Source organism: Bubalus kerabau, chromosome 7 (assembly GCF_029407905.1).
Source record: "Bubalus kerabau isolate K-KA32 ecotype Philippines breed swamp buffalo chromosome 7, PCC_UOA_SB_1v2, whole genome shotgun sequence".
Lineage (NCBI taxonomy): Eukaryota > Metazoa > Chordata > Mammalia > Artiodactyla > Bovidae > Bubalus > Bubalus kerabau.
Genome location: NC_073630.1, coordinates 97,140,892 through 97,158,923, shown reverse-complemented (window position 1 = coordinate 97,158,923; position 18,032 = coordinate 97,140,892). Strand labels below are relative to the sequence as shown.

The 18,032-nt window shown below is 41.9% G+C and overlaps 1 protein-coding gene across 1 annotated transcript in view; it reads right to left on the bottom strand.

The window, feature by feature from the left end:
* The window catches only part of FRAS1 (Fraser extracellular matrix complex subunit 1), a 330,441-nt gene extending 314,872 nt beyond the window's left edge, over positions 1-15,569 (bottom strand). Inside the window, exons 1-3 of the mRNA XM_055587421.1 lie at positions 15,565-15,569; positions 14,679-14,805; positions 4,690-4,782 (exon numbers count right to left, since the gene is read on the bottom strand). Of these exons, the coding sequence (XP_055443396.1) occupies positions 4,690-4,782; positions 14,679-14,805; positions 15,565-15,569 (225 nt within the window). The remainder of the gene's footprint in view (positions 1-4,689; positions 4,783-14,678; positions 14,806-15,564) is intronic.
* Positions 15,570-18,032: the final 2,463 nt, after the last annotated feature.

The window sequence follows — 18,032 nt, the reverse complement described above, 5'->3', positions numbered from 1 at the left end:
AATTAATTATAATAACAACCTGTCAATCGCCAAAGTGTTTTCAACTGTAAGGCAAGAGGGCTATATTAGCTCATCTCTTTGGTACCTTCAAGCTCTCCAATGATGTGAATCTATTATCTATCTCAAGAGACATAAAATTTAAGCAATGGATTCTCCCTTCACAATAAGCTTGAGAATTATGGGAATAACAAAGAACATTTGTCAGGGTGACTCCACTCTTGATTTCAAAGCCACAGAAGCCAGACAGTGATCCAAACTGAACAGAATGATGGAGAAGAATTACTCTCACCTCTCTGAGAAAAGTCACCTCCACTTTCATCTCCTACTCCTATTCCTAAGTCAGTGACACCTCTCTTACCAGAAGGAGACCAGAGATCAAGGAGTTTGATACATGCTGATGGATAGCTAGATCATAGGTAGATAGAGAAGTAGCCAGATAGATGGTAGATGGACAGAAAGATAGATAGAAAGATAGATGGATAGATAGATAGATGACAGATAGGGGACAGATATTAATAGATGATAGATAAACATATTTTTTTAATCTCATTGTGTTCTCTATAGTCACAAATGTTTTAATTTTCATGAGCACAGTTAACAGCAAAGAAAGCTCTGTAAAATCAAGAAATAATACATATACAAAGCAATGCTCCCATAAGACCTGTGTTGTAGCTGTACCATCCCAACATCATTAATAGCTTTCTGAAACATGAGACTTTCACACTTGGCAAAAGCACATTCCACAGACAACATCTTAGACATATTCTTTTGCATAGCCAAATAACAAGTCGGGTTGGCTGTTGACTTAAGTCCAAAGGAAAGATACGGTCATAAAGTATTTGCCTGGCTTACAGACAGAACAAAAAAATAATTTTTCTTTATATAATTTGTTCCTGTTATGATGTTATAGATCCAGAATACTAAATATCTGGGGATGTTTGGTGCATATTGTAATTACATCCTCTACTTTGATGAAAACAAGGCTGCAGAATTCAATATTCATCTCTTCCCTCACACACATAAATTAGTTCTCCTTTTAGCCTCACAGCCGGGCAAAGCAAGCAGACTTCTTCCATGCTCCTGTACTCAATCAGATGTGGGCACTGGGGCATTACCACCTGCCACTTTTCTTTTTCAGCGAGTCTCCAAGCACCATCTTCTCAGACAGGACATTATCTGGTGCTGAGATCAAATTAGTAAAGAGGAAAAGAAAGAGGTTAAGGTCCTTTCTCCTCCCTTTCACAAGCTAATTTGTGGGGAAAAGACCAGAGAAAAAGCATTCCAACACCCTTTAGGAAAACATATTTCAGGCTTGTCTCCCTAACTGGTTGGCAAGGCTAGGCAGAGATCCAAAAGCTAATTTGAAAGGATAGCTTTGGGAGGTCATGGATGAAACAGTCTCCCCAAATGCTGACTGTAATAAGCCCATGCAAAACTCTTAAATAACCTGGAGTCTGCCAAAAGGCTCAAGTGTTTTTCTCACTCCAAGGAAGATGTGGGGGCTTGTCTGGACTTGCTGGAACACCAGCCCACGATGCCAGAAAAAGAGGTCCCCTCATGAGGTGAAGTTGTTTCATTAAAGGTGGCCTTGTCGTGCCACCCTGAGCTGAACCCAGTCTTGATTCTCTTTCCCTTCAACTCTATTCTCTGGGGATGGCATTGCTGTAACAGATTCTCTTCCTGCTACACTTACTCTACCCTAAAGCCACTTCTAAATCTCTCTTTCAGGGGAAAGCTTCCACTTCACCACTGCAAAGCTCTCAAAACATCAGGCTATTTTATATCTACAGGGAGAGAGACTCCATAACCAGCCCTATGGGATACAAGCCAGAGGCTAAAGAGAGGATTACCGACGTTCAACAGGAGAAGCAGTGCACTGGAAACTGCTTTCTAAAAGAAGCCAAGGGAGCAAAACAGAAAAGGCTCCAAGATTCAGGAACAATCCTAGTGATGCAAGTGACAAGGGGAGATTCAGACCCAACCCAGACATGCATTTAACCCACTCAAGGAAATGAATAACATTAAGAAGGATTTGGCAAGCATCTAAAAAGGTGAAGAAAGAGAGGAAAGAAGAACAGAAAGACGAGAAACATGATGATTTTAAATTGATTAAGACTGAAAGTAGAGGATTTTATCTCAACTTTAAAAAAGCTGTTCTTCTATTTCTATTTGGAGAGGTAGACCACTAGAGATTTGTTTTTCTCCTTCAAACTACAGTTCCTAAAATCCAGCCTTCTTCTCAGTTACATCAAGTTGCAGAAATATAATTATAACACTTTCCGGGGGAGTAGATTCTGAAAGTTGCATATGGGAAAACAAGCATGCACGCTGTCTTACCCAGTTTAGAGCTTTCCTTGTGCTGTGTTAGAAGAGAGGGGTAAATTGCAAGGGAGGAGGGGAGAAGAAGGATTTTCAAAACTCTTCCTGAAAAAGTAGAAGGTCAAGCAGATTTCTAACTAACCCATCTGCAGATCTGTGGTCCTTGAACCACCAGCCAAACAGGTCAGGTGGTCAAAGATCAACATGCCTGTGGGACAAGGATATGGAAAAGCTGAAGCAGGATTTACTCATTGCTTGAGTCCTAATGTTTATTGAGCACCTACTCTGGGAAAAGTTCAGTGCCAAGAGTCAGGTTAGGTGGGGGGTAAGGAAGATCACTGTGAAGGTACACAAAATATTGTCAATGTTCTCAGAAATCTTAAATCAAGAAAAGAAGATCTCACAAGTGCAAGAACAGAAGACGAGCAAGCAAATGACAAGTGTCATTAGAGAGGCTATGAAAAGTCCCTGATACCCCCTCTTACTTGAGATGTTTGTTGTTCCTCCAGATCCTGGCCTTATTTTACATCCTAGGGCTCCCTCACTTGAAAAGTTCAGCTTGGGATTTTTTTATCTTGATCCATATACCTGTCCCAATCATTATGAACTTCCATTAATTCCAACACGAGCCTGCCCTGCAGCACCTTCCATTTCACAGGAGGTCCTCTAGCGTGGTTTCCACCACCCTACATAACACAGACTGAATCAAGCAGCATGTGTATATGCTCAGTCGCTTCAGTCGTGTCCGACTCTTTGTGACACTATGGACTATAGCCCACCAGGCTCCTCTGTCCTTGGAATTCTCCAGGCAAGAACACTGGAGTGGGTCTCCATGCCCTCCTCCAGGGAACTTTGCCACCCATGGATCGAACCCACATCTCCTGCACTACAAGCAGATTCTTTACCGCTGAGCCACCAGGGAAGCCCTAAATCAAGCAGCACAGGGTGACACATGGTATGAAAACACAGATCCTACCATTTGGATCACACACCATGGTATTATTCGGCAACACGCAGTGCTGATGTGAAAGAGTGGCTTCCTCAGGTGATGCGGAGCCAGTGGCTAAGTGAGGTGGTCCTGTCCCAGGGGAATGTGCACTGTCCCCACTGAGTTTTAGGTATGCATCCTGAATAGCAGCCGAGACTGGGTATATCAATTCCGGCTGACCTATGCTCTCTGCTGAAAGGGTAGAGACACTAACTTGGAGAAAGTTCTGTATGAGATGGAAGCTGAAGATTAAAGCAAAGAGTGTCTTTCTATCAATCTCGGCTTCACCTGCTGCCTCAGGAGAGTATGCAAGCATGAATGGAGATGAACTGTAGCCATCCATTTTCAAAATTTCTATTATAGTCCTTGCAATGGTCCTTTTAAACCAGTATTTAATATCTCTAAGCTAATCCTGCAGGATCTGGAATGAGAAAGTGTAATAAAAGAACTTGAGGGTTGATTTCTAGTATTGTGGTGCTATGGGCTTCCCAGGTAGCCCCAGTGGTAAAGAACCCTCCTGCCAATGCAGGAGACTTAAGAGACTCGGGTTTGATCCCTGAGTCAGGAAGATTCCCTGGAGGAGGGCATTCTCCCCTGGAGAATCTTATGGACAGAGGAGCCTGGCAGGCTATAGTCCATACGGTTGCATGGAATCGGACACGACTGAATCAACTTAGCATGTATGCACTGTGGTTCTAAATGAGGGGAGTGGGCATTTTCATTTTGCCCCTCTTCCCAGGGGAAAGATGGCCACAACTACAGACAGCTCTGGTTGTCAGGACTGCAGAGGATACTAACATGATGGGTACCGAGAGGCTGGAGACGATGCTAACCATCCTATACTACAGAGGATGGTCCTCATCACAAAGCCTAATGTATGCGTAGTGCTGAAGCTTACAAACTTCACACTGAATGAGGAGTCAGAAGACCAGGGCTCCAGGCCAAGTTACACCCCCTATTGGTAATACATGGGGCCAGTATCTTCCATTCTTTGCAATTCAACTCTTCCATCTTTAACACAGGAGTCATCTACTCAGGGTTGTTCATAAAATCAAGTGAAAAATTTATGTGGTACACAAAGGCAAGGTGGCCTGTTATTATTCAGCATTACAACTTCTTCATCATCAACATTCTCAGACTACGCTTTAGACAGACACAAATTCAATCAGCAAATATTTACCTGGGCTTCTGAAATAAATAGGACAGTTTTAATCTTACCCAAGAAACCTAAGTGCCCACGGAAAGTCAAATAAGCCTGAGGTCCTCCCTAGCCCAAACAAAGGAGAAAAATATCCTCTCGTGTCAACAGAAGTTTAGCATTCAGCTTTCCTTTGTCACTGATCTACAGACAAGGAATCAACCACGGGTTAGAAAATACTTACCCCGTGAATTTTCTTTTCATGATGGCAAGATCCAGGCATCCTTGGCACACATTCAGGGCAGCACTGGTTGGCGGGTATTTGAAGCACTTCCCCCTGAACATTTAAAAACAGCTCAGTGTAAAATAGCAGCAGTGAACACAGTCATATCGAATTCACTAAATCTCATGAGTTGCCACGGGTGACAACAATAAACAGGATAAACAGAATACACTAACAAAAAGGACTCTCTGTCATGATGAGCTTCTCTCAAAGCTAAAAGGAGCTCCGTTGTGAAAGTGGGTTCCTTGAAAATGGTCTACATCTTTTCACACATAATGAAGTAAAGGATTTTCTTCACTAGAAATATAGAAATGCTCCATGTGAGTGTCAGACCAGAAAAGCAGTTAGGGGTGATAGAAGAGCTGTATTTCCCTGTAATGGAGAAGACTTAGGTGGGGCTAGCCACAGAGTTGGCAGATCTTCTAACATGTTATAGAGGCCTTATGGAGTCAGCAACAGTCCAGCTGTGGGGAGAAGGGGAGAGCGTGAGGGGGAGCTGGAGTTCTAATGTTGACGTTTACCTGGGGCAGAGGAGCAAAGCACAAGGGGCAGGTGACTGAAGGACAGAGCTGGGAGAGGAAACAGCATCTCTGTGGAGGTATCACATGTGCTGTGGCTATCCGGGTAGAATTTCTGGGCTCCAATAAAGATCTACATTGTTTAGCAAGGCCTCTGCTGTTGCAATTGTGTTTCTTATCAATACCCGTGATGCTTTCAAGAGAATAGACATCCATGTGATACCCCAAGATTTACTGGGAGGTTGTCACATGTTAACTAACCATCGATTTGCCACTGTGAAGGATCTGTTTATTCAAGATGATTAAAATGATGGCATGTATGTGGGTCTTTGGGGCTTAATGATCCTTCTAGACCCTCTGGGGACTTTCCTGGAGGTCCAGTGGTTAAGAGTTTGTGCTTCCAATGCAGAGGTCACAGGTTCAATTCGTGGTCAGGGAACAAAGATCCCACATGCCACATGGCATGAGCCCTACCCCAAAATAGTAGCCTTCTAGACCCCTGGATTTATCCTGCTCTTCCACTTAGCATTTCCTCAAGTCTAGAAATGTGGCAGAACAGGTAATTAGTGATTTTGATCAAAAATAGTGGTAAAAGATCCTGAATTAATCAGGAAATCATAACCTGTCCACAGAATAAAAGTCTAGAAAGAATTCAGCTGATAGATTCAAAACATTACATATGCTTTAATGTTTCTTTGCTACTTGAGGCTGTGGCTATTAAAACGAATTGTACCTACAAGAGAATGTTAATTGTACATACAACAATTACAAATAATATTACATCTACAATATGTATAGTCTCCACCCAATAATGTGGGTGAGAATAAAACTATGATTTCACAACTATTAATCCACTAAACAGATAAATACACGAGTAACAGTGATCAACAATTTCTTATTTGCTTAATAAAGGATAAAACATATGGCGTGGAATTTTATAAAATGGTATATACAGTGCAACATCAATGAGTACTCACAAAAGTGCCCTCTGAACCCCAAGTAGAACCTATACTTATCTAACTTCCACTGAGACAGTAAATTTAGTAAATACATTAACCTAAATCCCACTGAGCATATAGATTTAAAATGAGATAATCCAAGTGTTGTTTCTATTCTAATATGGAAGCAGAGAGAAAGGCAGGCAAGATGGAAGACTTCAAGGGATATTTTATGCCCCAAATTAGTTGTGTTTGATTTATACATCAGATTTGGTTTATATATTTATATATCTATCCTCAGATTTGCCCCTCAAAACTCATTTTACGAATATAATATTCTTTATTTGTGAGTAGATGTTCCCTATTTTGAGTGTTGACCTATTGACCTTCCGTGGGAACACAAAAGAGGTGATCTGGGGCTAAAGGAGGGGCGAAGAGTTTTGCATGTAGGACTTGGAGAACGAAAGATAGGGAGTTCTTGCTACCTTACCCTGTAACCATGCATAGCTTCCTGAGTTGTGGGATGTATGGAACACATAAGCCTATTGCCCTGCAGGCTTTGCACTGGGAGCTTAGGAAGTGGTGGCTTGGGAACAAGACACCAATGAAGATTGCTTGCCTAGGATCTAGAGGAACCAACTAACAATAATGATGATGATCATGTGACAATCACAGCTGAAACAGAGTACTTAGAATAGCCAGGTACTCTTCTAAGCATATGATACACATGTTTATGTACATGTATATATATATAATTTATTACAACAACTTGATTAGGTTAATACTCTGCATTGAAGTTTGCAGCCAAAAATCCCTCCATGCATTAATAACACAGTACCGTTTTGCATGGCACTGTCCTCTCTGTATATATGTTCTTCAGAAATCCTGAAGGTTGGCTCCAGGCTAGACAGTCAATATTCTAAAAGCCTCTATTCTCATTCCTTCAATTTTTCTCATATCTGTCTGTCTCTCTCTGACCCTTTTCTTTGACTCTGTAGCTAGCTATTCTATATGGATACAGGATAAGAGTATAGAATCTATTACAAACGATGATACGACAAATAGACAGATGATAGAGAGATAGATACAAATATCAAACAGAACTACAATTAACATTAGGTTATTTCCAGTTAATTCCGGAGCAAAACATAAATTGCAAAACAGATTTTTAAAATTTTTTAAAAATGATAGGAATCCAAGATACTATTAATAACAATAATAATTTAGTTTGGGGTACAATAGCAACGAAGAATTGATGCTTTTGAACTGTGATATTGGAGAAGACTCTTGAGAGTCCCTTGGACTGCAAGGAGATCGAACCAGTCAATCCTAAAGGAAATCAGTCCTGAATACTCATTGGAAAGACAGATGCTGAAGCTGAAACTCCAATACTTTGGTCACCTGATGTGAAAAACTGACTCATTGGAAAAGACCCGGATACTGGGAAAGATTGAAGGCAGCAAAAGGGGATGACAGAGGAAGAGATGGTTGGATGGCATCACCAATTCGATGGACATAAGTTTGAGCAAGCTCCAGGAGTTGATGACAGACAGGGAAGCCCAGCGTGCTGCAGTCCATGGGGTCGCAAAGAGTCGGACATGACTGAGCGACTGACCTGACTGACTGACAATGCTGATTCATTAACTTGTGCCGTGAACTAATGTAAGTCTACCCAGCAGATGTGAAAAACAAGACACGCACCTGAGAAACACAAGGGAAGACATGGTGGAGTAGAAATTGCATTGACTCATGAGCCAGGAACGAAGGTTCTTGTCATGGGAGTGCCACTTTCTAGTGCTGTATGTTTGAGCAAGTGACTAAAGAACGAAAAAATCTGGGGTTTTTTTGTCTATAAAATGAGAAAGTCTGACAATCAATTTTAAAGGGTTTTTCTAGTTCTATCATTGTGTTTCCCCCACTCTCCAAATCTTCAATTTCTCTCTCTCTTCAAGGTCATTCCCCTTTGCCTCCCAAGGTGATCATAGTAATATCAAGTTCATAGAAATACCAAAAGCAAAGAAAAAAAAACACCTCTCCTTCCCTTGTTTGGTCATTTTACAAATATTGATTAAGTATCTTCCGTGTGCCATGCACCGTGCTGTTCGATGGGCTACATATAGTGAAGAGGAGGGTTGCTGCTCTCAAGGAGCTAAGAGTATGGAGGAAGAAGCAAACAAATACAGAGGCATTTGTAGTCTCGTCAAGGGCAATATAAGGGCAAGCGCATGGAAACATCCAGGAGGCTTGATGACTGGGGACAGAGGTTCAGAGAAACTTCACAGATGTAGTGGTGTGCATCTAATGTCCCATTTCTCTCTTCCATTCTCAGTGAAGCTCCCTGAAGGAGTAGCCTGTACTTGGCCATCCAAGGCCTACTATCCATCCACTCCTCAAGCCTCTGAAATACAGCAACCACACCCACCACTTCACTGCCACCAACTTCAGTGGGACCACCAGTGGCCAACAGGTTGCCAAACTCAATGAAACATATTAAATTTTCTCACACTTTCTCTCTGTCGTGGGATCAACACTGTCGATATAAACTCCTTCTGGAAACACTCTATTCTCCTAGCTATCACATCATTCTTCTCTCTTCTGACCATTTCTAACCCTTTACCTCTCTGACCATGTCTTCTTAATCTTCCTAAGTTTCTTCTTTTATGTTCATCTTTCCTTTAATGATTGTGCTACCCAAATCCCATCTTTGATCTTCTATTATTTTTTCACACAATCTCTTTGGATGAGCTCACTCATAATAAAGGTTTATACTCCTGTGTTCCTGCTACTGATACCCATATAATGTCTCCAACTCTGGGCTTCCCAGATAGTGTCAGTGGTAAAGAATCCACCTGCCAATGCAGGAAACCTAGGAGATGTGAGTTTGGTCCCTGGGTCAGGAGGATCCCTGGAGTAGGAAATGGCAACTTGCTCCGGTATTCTTGCCTGGAAAATTCCATGCATGGAGGGTTACAGACCATGGGGCTTCAAATAGTCAGACATGACTGAGCATAGCACATGCTTCTCCTCTGAGCTTTACAGTCACACATCTCGCTGCCTTTTGGACATATCTACCTTTCTCTTCCACAAACGCTTCAAACTCAATGTGTCCAAACTGAAATTATCATTTTGCTCCCAGATGGGATTCTTTTCCTCATTCTCCTATATTCTCAATATCAGTTTGCAGCTCTGCCAACCAATTAGTTATCAACTCATAAATATGAGAGTCATCTCTCCTTTTCCTTTCTCTGACCCTCCTACTTCATTCAGTTCTGCTAATTTCTTCCTTCAGTTCAGTTCAGTCACTCAGTAGTGTCCGACTCTTTGCGACCCCATGAACCACAGCAGGCCAGGCCTCCCTGTCCATCACCAACTCCCAGAGTCCACCTAAACCCATGTCCATTGAGTCAGTGATGTCATGCAACCATCTCATCCTCTGTCATCCCCTTCTCCTCCTGCCCTCAATCTTTCCCAGCATCAGGGTCTTTTCAAATGAGTCAGCTCTTTGCACCAGGTGGCCAAAGTATTGGAGTTTCAGCTTCAACATCATTCCTTCCAATGAACACCCAGGACTGATCTCCTTTAGGATGGACTGGTTGGATCTCCCTGCAGTCCAAGGGACTCTCAAGAGTCTTCTCCAACACCACAGTTCAAAAGCATCAATTCCTCGGTGCTTAGCTTTCTTTATAGTCCAACTTTCACATCTGTATATGACCACTGGAAAAAGTATAGCCTTGACTATACGGACCTTTGTTGACAAAGTAATGTCTCTGCTTTTTAATATGCTGTCCAGGTTGGTCATAACTTTCCTTCCAAGGAGTAAGCATCTTTTAATTTCATGGCTGCAATCACCATCTGCAGTGATTTTGGAGCCCCCAAAATAAAGTCAGCCACTGTTTCCCCATCTATTTGCCATGAAGTGATGGGACTGGATACCATGATCTTAGTCTTCTGAATGTTGAGCTTTAAGCCAACTTTTTCACTCTCCTCTTTCACTTACATCAAGAGGCTCTTTAGTTCTTCTTCACTTTCTGCCATAAGGGTGGTGTCATCTGCATATCTGAGGTTATTGATATCTCTTGTGGCAATCTTGATTCCAGCTTATGCTTCTTCCAGACCAGCATTTCTCATGATGTATTCTGCATAGAAGTTAAATAACCAGGGTGACAACATACAGCCTTGATGTACTCCTTTTCCTATTTGGAACCAGTCTGTTGTTCCACGTCCAGTTCTAACTGTTGCTTCCTGACCTGCATACAGGTTTCTCAAGAGGCAGGTCAGGTGGTCTGGTATTCCCATCTCTTTCAGAATTTTCCACAGTTGATTGTGATCCAGACAGTCAAAGGCTTTGGCATAGTCAATAAAGCAGAAATAGATGTTTTTCTGGAACTCTCTTGATTTTTCCATGATCCAGCAGATGTTGGCAATTTGATCTCTGGTTCCTCTGCCTTTTCTAAAACCAGCTTGAACATCTGGAAGTGCACGGTTCACGTATTGCTGAAGCCTGGCTCAGAGAATTTTAAGCATCACTTTACTAGCGTGTGAGATGAGTGTAATTGTGCAATAGTTTGAGCATTCTTTGGCATTACCTTTCTTAGGGATTGGAATGAAAACGGACCTTTTCCAGTCCTGTGGCCACTGCTGAGTTTTCCAAATTTGCTGGCATATTGAGTGCAGCACTTTCACAGTATCACCTTTTAGGATTTGAAATAGCTCAACTGGAATTCCATCACCTCCACTAGCTTTGCTTGTAGTGATGCTTTCTAAGGCCCACTTGACTTCACATTCCAGGATGTCTGGCTTTAGGTGGGTGATCACACCATCATGATTATCTGGGTCATGAAGATCTTTTTTGTACAGTTCTTCTGCGTATTCTTGCCACCTCTTCTTAATATCTTCTGCTTCTGTTAGGTCCATACCATTTCTGTCCTTTATTAAGCCCATCTTTGCATGAAATGTTCCCTTGGTATCTCTAATTTTCTTGAACAGATGTCTAGTCTTTCCCATTCTATTGTTTTTCTCTACTTCTTTGCACTGATCACTGAGGAAGGCTTTCTTATCTCTCCTTGCTACTCTTTGGAACTCTGAATTCAAATGGGTATATCTTTCCTTTTCGCTTCCCTTCTTTTCACAGCTATTTGTAAGGCCTCCTCAGACAGTCATTTTGCTTTTTTGCATTTCTTTTCTTGGGGATGGTCTTGATTCCTGTCTCCCCTTTCCTCTTTTTATTATTTATTTGGCTGCACTGGGTCTTAGTAGCAGTACACAATCTTTAGTTGCTGTATGTGGAATCTTAGTTCCCTGACCAGGGATCAAACACAGACCCCCTGCACTGGGAGCATGAAGTCTTAGCCACTGGACTACCAGGGCAGGCCCTGCCCTTTTTTTGACTCCTACACTACCAGTGCTCTGATTCAGGTATTCACCCTTTCATCTGGATTATTCTCACAACCTTTGAACTCATCTCCTTATCTCCAATATTATGCATTATCTTTGAAAAACCAGAAAGATTTTTCAAAAAGGGGGCCATCCTACCCACATGCCTTAAAACCTTCATTAGTATTCTACCAACTTAAAAATAAAATTCCAAGCTCCACAGTACAGCATACAAACCTCTCCATAACCTTGAACTTACCAACTCTCTAGCTTCATCTCTCATTCATTCATTCAGTCAGTCAAAGGATATTTATTGAGGGCCTACCATGTGTCAGGTGCAATTGTAGGTGCTGAGGATACACAGTGAATAAAAGAGACAGTAAACAAGAACTTTCAGTAAAATATAGAGTATGTCCAGACAGTAGTTAGTGCCAGGAAGAAAAATAAAGCATGGAAAAGAAATAGGAAATATGTGGTAGGGGTGAAGAACTGCAATTTCAAATAGAATGGCATTCAGGCAAGACTTAGAGAAAGTAAAAGATTAAAATAGATAAATAGATGATAGATAGATGGATATTTAGTCACTAAATTTTGTTTGACTCTATTGTGACCCCATTGACTATAGCCCACCAGATTCCTCTGTCCATGGAATTCTCCAGGTAAGAATACTGGAGTGGGTTGCCATTTCCTTCTCCAGGGGAACTTCCTGACCCAGGGATCGAACTCACGTCTCCCTCGCTATAGGTGGATTCTTTACCACTTAGCCACCTGAGAAGACCCAGATAGAATGTCAGGGAGAAGAGCAGAGCACAAAGGCCTTAATGGCAGAAGTATGCCTGGCAGAAGCATTCCCTGGACAAATACAGGGAATAGCAAGCAGGCTTGGTGTCTGAAGCAGAAAGAGCAGGGAGAGGAATCAGTTGATCGGAGGGTTGGCTTTGCTGGTGGTAAAGAATCTGGCTGCCAATGCAGCTTCTCTGGGTTCAGTCTCTGGGTCAGGAAGATTCCCTGGAGAAGGAAATGATAACCCACTCCCATATTCATGCCTGGAACATCTCCTGGACAGAGAAGCCTGGCAGGCTACAGTCCATGGGTCGCAAAGAGTTGGACTTGACTTAATGACTAAACAACAGCAGCAGCACTTTACAGGACTCTGTGAGGAGTTACTCAAAGTGAGGAGAGAAGCCATTGAAAGCTATTGGAGGGACTTAAGGAGAAAAGCAACACGATCTGACTTAAATTTTAATAGGATCCCCCCCCTCCAACTGCTATATCAATATTACACTGAAAAAGGCCAGTACAAAAACAGTGAAACAAGTGAAGAGGACACTGGAAGAATGCAGGCCAAAAATGACAATAAGTAAAACCAAAGGAAAAGCAGAGAAGTTGCATCTGAAATATACTGTTTTATGAAGGAAAAGCTGGGAATCTGCTAGTACACTGGATACAGGGTGTAAGAGAAAGTGGGGAGGATGATGCTACATTTTCTGACTGGAGCAATGGGAAGAAAGGAGTTGCCATTTGCTGAGAAAATGCACGAGATGAGCAAATTAGGGAGGGACAAAATCATGCTTGGCACAGAACAAAGGTCAGAAATATTTTCTGTAAAGGGCCAGAGATATTTTAGCCTTTGGGGGTCACATATGGTCTATACCCCAACTATATAACGGTCATTGTAGGACAAAAGCAGCTAGCTATAGATAATACTTAAATAAATAAGTGTGCCTGTGTTTCAATAAAACTTTATGGATACTGAAACTTGATTTCATATAAATTTCACATTACAAAATACTGTTCTGTTGGTTTGTTCCAACCATTTAAAAATGTAAAAACCATTCTTTGCTCACAGTTCAAAACAAAAAAAGGCAGCAGGCCAGGTTTAGTCTGTTGACCCCTGGTAGAGAACACATTCAGGTTTCAGTAGCACCGTCTATGTCTTCCAACATTCAATTCAAGGCTTCTTCCATGAAACCACAATTATTCACATAAAGTGGAGGAGGGCATGTCTTCATGGCCCTTATAAAACCAGCTCAAATTCTGACATGAGTTACTCAGTGAGCAAAATGGAGATCTTTCAGGAGTACTCACTCCATAAAATAGAAAGCCCCAGAACAGACAACAAAATACTCCCAAATTTACCAACATTTAATGTACACTCAGCTTCTCATAAATATAGCCAAGAAGAAATCTAGGAATACTATTAAAGGGATATAAAAACTTCACTCCGATGTTAGAAACAAACAGAACCTTCTTAGCATTAGATGGCATAATGACTCAAGAATAATTATTATGGGGTGGGGAGGGAAAACTCTAGAAAAATAAACTGTGTTTGTGAAACTGACAGAAAGCTTTTTAAAGAAAATAATTGGTCTTCTCCAGGGAGTTTCCAATGTTCAAATTTGAAGCTTAAAATTTTTTGTTGTTTGTAAGCAGATTTACTTTAAAAAGAAAAGAGTCAGTACCCAGGGAGAAAAAATTCCAACAGAATAGATGTATCGTCAAAAAGTAAAAATAAAGCAGTTTAATAAAGGGGAAATGAGGAAATATCCCACACACATTTGGTTAAACACCAGATTTCTTGATTAAAGTCTATCCTATGATCCTAGGTAGCCCAATGATACAGTCAGTTGCACATAAACAATGTCTTTAGAAAGTCATCTTCGAGAAGTCAATCCTGACTTGCAATGCATTCAGTGGCTTGTAAAATGGTGTGGCTAGTATCAGTAGCTATGGCAATTGTCAGATCCAGGGAAGATCTCTGGACAGCAGCTTCTTAACTGCATAATCATATTAAGCTGCCTAAAATCTCCATGTTACACTTTCCATTTCTGTAAAGTGGGGATATAGATACCTACTCCACAGAACTTCAAATGGGATAACACTTGAAATGGGGTAACACTGTAAGACCTTTAAGTTTTAACCTTGAGTGCCTGATTCAGAGTAAATGTCCAACACACAGAAATTAAGACATTCTTAGAAATGATATGCTAAAACTGTCTCCTGTATTTCCTAAACTTTGCAATTAGAGGTTGTGATAAGTGTCAAAACCAAATGACCGAAAAAATGCAAACAGCCTACTCTTCCCCAGCTTTACATTTAGAAAACAATTAGGACACCATACCTTCTCAAAGGCACACTGAGGGTTTCTGCAAACAGCGGGTTTGCAGATAATGATATCACCATGGCAACGGCAGTTCTGGCATGAATCGGGCTTCCAAATGGTGGCATCCTGCAAAGAAGCATAAGCTCTGAGTTAAAAACTGATCAGTCAAGGTAGGAGCACACAGAAGTGGTGCCATCAACAGCCCCACAGCCTGAACATTTAAAAGGCAAAGGAAAGTCACAGGCACATGCAGAGCTGCTGGGTACTGATTAAACCCCGAGAAGCTATAAAAGCAGCCTAATCCATTTCACCACAGTCAACCCACGTAGTCAAAGACAAGGGCATGCAGCAGAGAGCTGTCGATTTCCAGAGTAAAAACAATCGATTGGACTGAAATATCAGGAGGACAAGTTGCTCCCTGACTTGAGGTTTCTCTGTGCTGCTAACTAGCAGAAACCATCAGAGTGTGTCCAGAGGAAAATGACGCTTGGACTAGCACTAACCAGCTTCCTAAGAGCAGCTTTTGCCGTTGGGTACTTTGAGCATCTCACACTTCACTTCCCAGTTCTTTGGTACTAAATCTGCTCACACTCGGCTATTCCATGGCTCACCTTTACCTCTGATGGGATCAAGTGTAGACCCATCACCTGGCCCTTGCCTCTCGCCCTAGCCTCAGCAAATCGGACAGCTCTGAGACTTCTGTCTGTCCACGCTAGATAGTCAAGCCATTGGACAGCCCCAGCCTCTTTTCTCCTGGCCCAACAGCTTATCTTCTTCCTGGTTCCCTCTTCTCCTTGACTCTCCCAAAGAGAGCTTGCAGACTGACACATTTCTTCTGAGGTAAGCCTCAGAGGTGAGCCTTAACCTCAGAGTGAGTCATTTCCTAACCCTTAAGCCTACCCACGGCATCCTCCACTCGGGTGTGACTCTTCATGGCTTCTCTGGAACCCCACCGACTTTTGTACATATTGCTACACTTTTACTGCACTCACAAATTCCTGTTACCCTGCCCAGACCAGCCTGTGAGCACCCCAAGGCAGGCAGTGTCCTGGGCACACTGGAGGTCTTTCTAAACCAAACGTTCATAGTGCACAAGTCGCTTAGTGAAGGTTTTGTCCTCCTTTCTATACTTCCTCATCCTTTTGTCCTCGAATAATGGAAGTACTACTCAAATACATTGGAGAGAAGTAAGGGAAACTTCTAAACTCTTGGTAGAGTCACAAACTATTAGCACTAACCTGAACTGGGATGAGCTGGGAAAAGCATGGGTGCTAGTAAAAGATGCTATCACACAAAGGCAGACACCAAATGTGACGGTTAACCTCTGTGTCAACTTGGCTAGACTATGGTACCTAGCTGTTTGGTCAAATACAAGCCTAGATGTTGCTGTGAAGGTATTTCATAGATGTGATTAACATGTATAATCAGTTAAGCAAAGGAGATTACCCTCAACAATGTGGATGAACCTCATCCAAACAACTGAAAGCCTTAAGAGAAAAACAAGGTTTCTTGAAGAAGATTTCAGCCTCAAGACTGTATCACAGAAATTCTGCCTGAGTTTCCAGCCTGTTGGCCTGCCCTACAGGCTTCAAACTTGCCAGTCCCCACAATCATATGAGCCAATTCCTTAAAATAACTTCCTCCCTCTACTTTTCCCTCTTTCTTTCTCTCCCTCTCCCCACCCCCATACATATACATATGGTTGGCCATAACATCTTATGGAAAAAACCCAAATGAACTTTTTGGCCAACCTAATATATATGTTTCCTATTTGTTCTGTTTCTTTGAAGGACCATGTCTGAGATACCAACACTGGTACAGACTTATATGGATTGTGCATAACACTCTCAAGGAAAAATGAAGTTGTCCTTTCTGTTCAGAAATGTTAAATGTATAAGCTTTTAGGGAATGTGCTTCAAACCCCAAGTGATAGAAGAAATACAAAACCTATCTGAGGTGAGATGACATTCCCAGTGCCTAATGCATGAGAAACTTGAATTAAAGTAAATGCATACTGGAACATGACTTGGAATAGCTCTGAATTTCTTTCTTTTTATGTTACAGCACATTCTTCTGAAATGACAATTGTGTGCCAACCACAGTCTACTCTTAACCCAAAAAGCAATGACAAATAGGTGAGGGGGGAAAAAAGAAATTCATTCTCAAGCACAATGTAATATATGTTCCCTGCTGATTTAAGAAAATAGTATCAGCTTCTGGATTCAGATGAAATAAAAATGACAACTTCATGAAGTCAGCAGCTGCTGTTTATTGATCACGTATCCTGTGCTGACAGGAAGTGCTGGTAGGAGAAGGCGCTTGCAGCGCTGGAGCAGGCTGGCCTCGATCATCTTCCTGGCCTCTGCCATCACCGGAGAGGGCTGAGCCCAGCGGAGAGGTAAGTCAGTGTGCATCAGCGCTTCGTGAAACTCTTAGAGGAACAACAACCCTACAAAGCTGGTACTGTAATTATCGCGACTATTCCAACATGAGGAAACAAGACGTGAGAGATTGAGCAATTTGCTCAAGTTCACAAAGCTGTCTGAGACCTAAGAACCCAGACTCTGAAATCCGGCTACTGGATTTGAACCAGTCATTAACAGTGAGTCCATTTTATCAAGGTTTCTGTGTCCCAGGTTCCTCATTTGTAAAGCAGATAAAGAACTAGACTCATAGGGTCCGTGAAAAGATCAGATGAGATGATGTGCTTAAAGAGATTTGAACAGCACCTGGAACTTATCAAAGGCCCATTTATTTTTAATGTAATTTATTGTTATTCCAAATTCTCCCTACGATGTCATAGGCATTTAGCAAGTATCTTTCTAAACATTTCCTTTTCTTGGAGTGAAAATATTCCCCTAAGGACCCTGTCTTTCCCATCTTCCCACTAGAGGCAAAACAGAGTGAAGCTGTTATTTAATTAGCACCCAAGCATTGAAAGGGCTTCCCTTGTGGTTCAGCTGGTAAAGAATCTGCACCTGGGTTTGATCCCTGGGTTGGGAAGATCCCCTGGAGAAGGGAATGGCTACCCACTCCAGTAGTCTGGCCTAGAGAATTCCAGGGACTGTATAGTCCAAGGAATTGCAGAGTCAGACACGACTGAGCAACTTTCACTTTCACTGGAAAGACCCAGGAATGTTGCATTAGAAGAAATGAATGAATCCATAGATTGCATTTTCAAGACCACTTAGGTCATTGGAAAAGTGTTTGTAACCATGAACCCATCTTCCTTTTCACTCAGACCTCAGATGAACACACCAGTTCCAGGTACTTGCTTCAACCCAGGGTGGCTTTAAAACTCCCTCCATTCTTACACCAGGCATTAAGTTCTTCCCCACACCTCAACTATTTCCTCAGTGACTCTAGACTCCA